This window comes from Oncorhynchus gorbuscha, linkage group LG25 (genome assembly GCF_021184085.1).
Source record: "Oncorhynchus gorbuscha isolate QuinsamMale2020 ecotype Even-year linkage group LG25, OgorEven_v1.0, whole genome shotgun sequence".
Taxonomy (NCBI): domain Eukaryota; kingdom Metazoa; phylum Chordata; class Actinopteri; order Salmoniformes; family Salmonidae; genus Oncorhynchus; species Oncorhynchus gorbuscha.
The window spans coordinates 12,963,767-12,969,937 of record NC_060197.1 but is presented as its reverse complement, the minus strand read 5'-3'; the positions used below and the strand labels follow the sequence as shown (position 1 = coordinate 12,969,937).

At 44.4% G+C, this 6,171-nt stretch overlaps 1 protein-coding gene across 7 annotated transcripts in view; it reads right to left on the bottom strand.

Moving 5' to 3' along the window:
• Window positions 1-1,230: 1,230 nt before the first annotated feature.
• The window catches only part of LOC124014216 (pleckstrin homology domain-containing family A member 5-like), a 164,770-nt gene continuing 159,829 nt past the window's right edge, over window positions 1,231-6,171 (bottom strand). For 6 of the 7 annotated variants that reach the window (XM_046328992.1, XM_046328993.1, XM_046328994.1 and 3 more), the window contains 5 exons: window positions 5,519-6,112; window positions 4,352-4,503; window positions 3,982-4,148; window positions 2,925-3,047; window positions 1,231-2,597 (listed from right to left, as the gene is read on the bottom strand). In XM_046328992.1, coding sequence (XP_046184948.1) covers window positions 2,965-3,047; window positions 3,982-4,148; window positions 4,352-4,503; window positions 5,519-6,112 — 996 coding nt within the window. In that variant the 3' untranslated portion in view covers window positions 1,231-2,597; window positions 2,925-2,964. The remainder of the gene's footprint in view (window positions 2,598-2,924; window positions 3,048-3,981; window positions 4,149-4,351; window positions 4,504-5,518; window positions 6,113-6,171) is intronic. The other variant, XR_006834984.1, reaches the window with a different exon arrangement.

The window sequence follows — 6,171 nt, the reverse complement described above, 5'->3', positions numbered from 1 at the left end:
GGTTTATATACATGTAAAACAAGTGTTCCAGAACACAACATTGGCCCTAATATTTCCCTTTAATTGAAGTCAATCACCACCCAGTAACACATTCCAGTCATAAATCTAAACAATTCTTACCACCATACCTGTGCTCAATTCTATTAGTAAGCCTAGCCCATGTTAATTGCATTTTTTGCATAAAGCCTAGACTTTAATGCCAATTCATCAAAGCGGATATATTTTATCTTCATGACCTCCAGGTCTTACTCTGTAGTAAAAGTATGGTAGGGGACCGTGATGGATTCTTCAAGTACAGGCATTGCCATTCAAGAGACCATTCCAGTGTCCAGTGCAAGTTGGACTCCATTGCTGGAACTTGATGGAATGTCTGCACTGACTGATATTCAGTGGACCCCAAGAAGAGTATCTAACGGGATCCTAATAAAATACTAAATACGTAAGGTGGTAGGGATTAGGAACTACTGGGTAGGAGGCATGGAAAGGGTTGGAACTAGTGGAAGGGAATCAGACCCACATATCCACAGAGTGCTACAGACAGGGACCACAAAAGAGTCAGAGCCTCATTAACATAATGGAAGTATCACTACTAATATCTGTCAAAGTTTGGCAAATGGGCATAGCATGAACAGAGGAGGGAGGGGGAAGGATGGGGCAAGAGGGTGTGAATGGAGGTAACTGACCTTATTGTGTCGATGACCTGGCTGCGTCTAGTGTGAGTGGCATTGTCCAGAGCAGAGATCATTCATTTACCAAGCTACTGGCCTTTAGGACACACTTCCAGTTGAAGGCCAGAGAGTCCCAGTCCCTCAACAATGCAGAATGGAGTTTCTTGACCTTTACAAAGTTTGTCAATGTCTCCTCTGCAGCACCATCAGAGCTTCTATCTCATCAGTGATCAGCAAATCATGTAACATAAAACCAAAACAGCAGGAATCATTGGAATTTGAATTCCTTCTCCCAATTTTTTATTTATTATTATTATTATTTTTAAATGTGGGGGTGGCAGGTAGCCTAGTTGTTACAGCGTTGGACTAGTCACCAGAAGGCTGCAAGATCGAATCCCCGAGCTGACAAAGTCGTTCTGCCCCTGAACAAGGCAGTTAACCCACTGTTCCTAGGCTGTCATTGAAAATAAGAATTTGTTCTTATCCGACTTGCCTAGTTAAATAAAGGTACAAAAATGTAAACACTTAGCATGTTTCCTAACAACATAAACTCCAACCGCAGTTAAGAACATCAACATTTATTTCACATGATATAAAACAGATGAGATATGAACATTTTGCATATTAACTCTAATAATAATAACCTCAGTTACAATTTCTGCTCTGCTCTTTCTATGGTGTACATCATTTACACAATGAAACTTTACATTTATGTACATTATATTTGAAGTCCTAGAGGAACAAAATGCCTGCTTATTGCTTATACATGTGCTATTCTCTTCTCTCTGTCCAGGACTCCACACAACCAGACAGAATCTAACACACAACCAGACAGAATCTAACACACAACCCCTAATCTCATAAAACTATTTTATCTTTCATCTAGATTTTACTTTAAATCTCAGCCATAGAAAGAAAGGAAAAAAAACAGAAAGCAGATCAATTCTAATCCAGGACATTCACATGTGGTTGTTGGCGGCGACCAGATCCCGATCCTCCCGACATAAATAAACACAACCTTAATAAAATATTTAAACTCTGTCCATCAGCAGCAATATGGTGGCACCTTATTGAAGTATAAACCCATTGTATAGATAGTTCATTCTATATGTTTTATATATTTATATATTAACAATGTGTATGAACAATGGGGGAATGTGCAGTGTAGAATATGTGGAAAATTAAACTTTTAGGGCCTCATATTAAAAACGTATATGGGAGTAAAACCAGTAAAAAAAATAAAACCCGTAAGAGAATATTGGCGCCCCCGTGTGGTTAAAGTAAAGCACTGCCTTCGTGTGTGTAGATTTGTTGCTTGGCCCTCTCCATAGCGTGTGACAATCTCAAATGCATTCTCCTCGAGTCCTCAGGTCCTCGTCTCCTTCTCAAAACCCATTGGATGAGAAAGCCATAGGTCCCTCCCGTCTGACCTTCTCCTCCAGTGGGTTTTGAGAAGGAGAAGAGGAGACAGGACGCGAGGAGTATGCAATTGAGATCTTCCCAGTGTGAGACTCTTCTAATGTTCTTATTTACAACTGTACAGTCCCCTCCTCGTTACAGCAGTGCTCAGCTCATAGACACTCAACGCATCCTCACAGAACATGTCCAAAATAACAGACCATCATAATACCTGTAATAATAATCAATTATCACCCTGTAATACTATCTTGTCCTCTGAGATCTCTGTGTGAATGAGAGAGTTTTGTTTCGCAGTTATTGTGTAGGCAGGCAGTAAGTAATACGAGCAGGCCTGTGGATCTACTCTTTCTGTCTGTCTGGCTACAGTCGTTTCTACTGTATACACACAGAGAGCTACTGGGCATGCTCTGTGCAGGCTGACTGGTGCCATCTTGGCTCTGTAGGATGCCATCTTGGATCTTCAGACTGGCATCGCTTATGAGTCACTGCTCACAAAGGTCAATGTCTGGGCTGCAGGGGCGAGTGGAAAGAGGGAAGAGAAAGAAAAGAGGAAAGAGGTGAAGAGACAAAAATAGCTGAGGTCACAAGCCAAAATGTCTAAAATAAATCTGAGAAACTGTTTACGCTGACATGACCCGAGAGTACTTTTTGATTAGACTATAAATTATGGCTGTGTTAAAATGGCTGGTGTGATATTGCCTGCTGTGTCGATTTACCCTCCAAATCTGTGTCGATTGGAGGGTAAATCACTGAGCTTTGGGCCCTGGAGTTTAGGGGTTGATGGGTAGAGATGAGTAAAGGTCAATGGTTGTAGGTAACGACAGAGAAGTCTCTTACTGAGTGTAGTTGAGTTCACATAACCACCTCCTCGAAACGTCTACACACACATGAAGTGGGATCCGTCAGTGAGTTGAGGAGGAGACGGAGAGGAGGACTGGGGCGGACAGGGCAGGCTTTTCACTGCAAACAACACACACGGGGCAAACCCACAACACATACAGTACCAGTCAAAAGTTTGGACATCTACTCATTCAAGGACACCAATAAGAAGAGACTTGATTGGACCAAGAAACACAAGCAATGGACTTAGACCGGTGGAAATGTGTCCTTTGGTTTGATGAGTCCAAATTTGAGATTTTTGGTTCCAACCGCCGTGTCTTCGTGAGACGCAGAGTAGGTGAATGATGATCTCCACATGTGTGGTTCCCACCTTGAAGCATGGAGGAGGTGGTGTGATGGTGCTTTGCTGGTGACACGGTCTATGATTTATTTTGAATTCAAGGTACACTTAACCAGCATGGCTACCACAGCATTCTGCAATGATACACCATCTCATCTGGTTTGTGCTTAGTGGGACTATCATTTGTTTTTCAACAAGACAATGACCCAACACACCTCCAGGCTGTGTAAGGGCTTTTTGACCAAGAAGGAGAGTGATGGAGTGCTGCATCAGATGACCTGGTCTCCACAGTCATCCAACCTCAACCCAATTGAGATGAGTTGGACCGCAGAGTGAAAGAAAAGTAGCCAACAACTGCTCAGCAAGACTGTTGGAAAAGCATTTCTTATGAAGCTGGTTGAGAGAATGCCAAGAGTGTGCAAAGCTGTCATCAAGGCAAAAGTTGGCTAATTTAAATAATCTCAAATATATTTTGATTTATTTAACACTTTTTTTGGTTACTACATGATTCCATACGTGTTATTTTATATTTTTGATGTCTTCAATATTCTTCTACAATGTAGAAAACTAGTACAAATAAAGAAAAACCCTTGAATGAGTAGGGTCCAAACCTTTGACTGGTACTATACGTAAGTGCTTTGACATTTATCAGTTACATATCAATCCATCAACCAATCATCATTAACAAAGCGATTTCTGACTGTGTTCTCAAACCTGCCATCAGGTTGTTGAGTTTAGCTCCCTCTGCTGGTAGTTCATAGGATATGTCAATGTTGTTCCCCTGGGTCTCATGCTCCGGGGCCTCCCCTCGCATCGCCTCACTCTGCATCACATCCTCCTCAGGTTCAGGAGTCAGTGCTTCTGACACAGCAGCTGGCAAACTGGCACAGTCACACCTTCACATTCAGGCCTTACTCCAATACTTACAAAATGCATCCTTCTTTTCTGCCTTTAATGAGGTAGTCACTGATCTAAATACAGTTGGATGAAGGAAGGGATGGTTTTGAAGTATTCAAAAAGGGTCAAAGTTGCTATCGATCCAGAGAGGCTAAGATATGTCCTGGTGAGGCCCAGCTAGTCTCACCTGTTGTGGGGAATGACGGTGCTGGGAGTGTGGGTGTTTCTCCTCTCTGTCTCCCTCTCCCCCTGCTGTTGATGTTGTCCAGGGATCAGGTACTGTACATACAAGGGCTTCACACCCTGATCTGATATCACCATCACCTGGGTCTCTGACACCTGCAAACACACGGACAGTGAGATAGCCCAGACTACAGTCTGTGTTCAGGAGGTACCAAACAGAAAAATATGATTTGAAATGGAGCTCTTATTTTCATATGCCCTACTGAACACGACCATGGTGGTCTAATGTCAACCCCTAGAGGCTACCTCTTCGGTATTTGGGGATCTGAAGAAACTCCCGTCCTTGAGCAACACCAGCGGTACACATTTTTATTCTAGCCCCTGGACAAGCACACCTGATTCAACTTGTCAAGTAATCATCAGGCCCTCCATGAGATGAATCACCGATGTTTGTCTCGGGGCTACAACAAAAACGTGTACTGTAGATGATCCACAAGGACTGGAGTTGAGACACACCGGTATAAAGGGCATGGTGATAACCAATGGTCTTAAGCAGCTCTCGCAAACATAATTTTAAAATTGGGCAACTATATTAGAGGACATTAATCGATCCAACATCATCATCAGATCATGAGATTCCGTGGAGCTCAGGCCAGCTCAGAGAGGTGCGTCTCTCTCTGTAGCCCAGTGTGAGTCACCACGGCTGGGCCGAGGCCCAGAGATAAACCTCTAAATCCAGGCTGGATCCTCCTCACGCCCACAAAGCCTCCATTAGCCTCCCAGATCAGATTAAAGGACATTAACACGGAGACCAGGCTGCTGCCAACACAACACAGCCACTTACACCCTAAAAACCCTGAAACAATCTTAGCTCAACGTTATTGGATCAGATATACATTTGTCCTTGGACGGGGAATGCGTTTCAAGTCTATCCTTTATCTCTGAATAAATACTTTCTTTGAAAACGTTCATTTTTCAGTAAAGGAATGCATCATCAGTAGTGTCCTCTCTGTGCATCCTTGGTATGGATCTGTCCTATTCATACAGAGTTACAGTACACCATGCTGAGTCAGTCACCACTCCTACTAGTCATCAACATGCGTATCAAATGATAGAATATGTATGGCAGACTGCTCCCTGGTGGTCTGTGTGAGTAGGGACACTCCCGTACCTCTGTGTCCATGTTGGAGCTCTCCGTACGGGGCTGTGGCTCCTCCTCACTCAGCCTGGGGACAGGGATGACATCCACCTCCTCAGCTCTGTAGCTGATCTCCTCCACCACAGTGATTTCCATCTCCAACTCCACCACTGCAGCCGTGTCGATATCCAGCGCCTCTTCTGGAGACACTGCAGTCCTCCCTCTGACTAGTTCTTCAGCTGCAGCTCTAGCCCTCTCCAATTCTTCTGCAGCTGCTGCTACTGCGGCCCGGTCTCTCTCCAGCTCCAATTCTGCAGCCCTGTCCAACTCCTCTTCTACAGCCACAGCAGTCCTGGCCATCTCCTGCTCCACCACTGCAGCCACCTCAGTCATGTCTCGCTCCAGTTTTTCTATTGCAGCTCGACCCCTCTCCATTTCTTCTTCAGCAGCTGCTGCAGCCCTGTCTCTCTCCAGCTCCAGTTCTGCACCTCGGTCTCTCTCCAGCTCCACGGCTGCAGTTCTGTCCCTCTCCAGCTGCTCTGTAACTCGGTCTCTGACCTCCTCCAGGTCTTGCAGTGCTGCCTCCAGCTCCTGGGTGCCTCTGGAGAACACCACCTCTCGCCTGACCTGTGGTAGACACACATGCCAAATGAATAACTCAGTTTTAACAGTGTGTACATGACGCT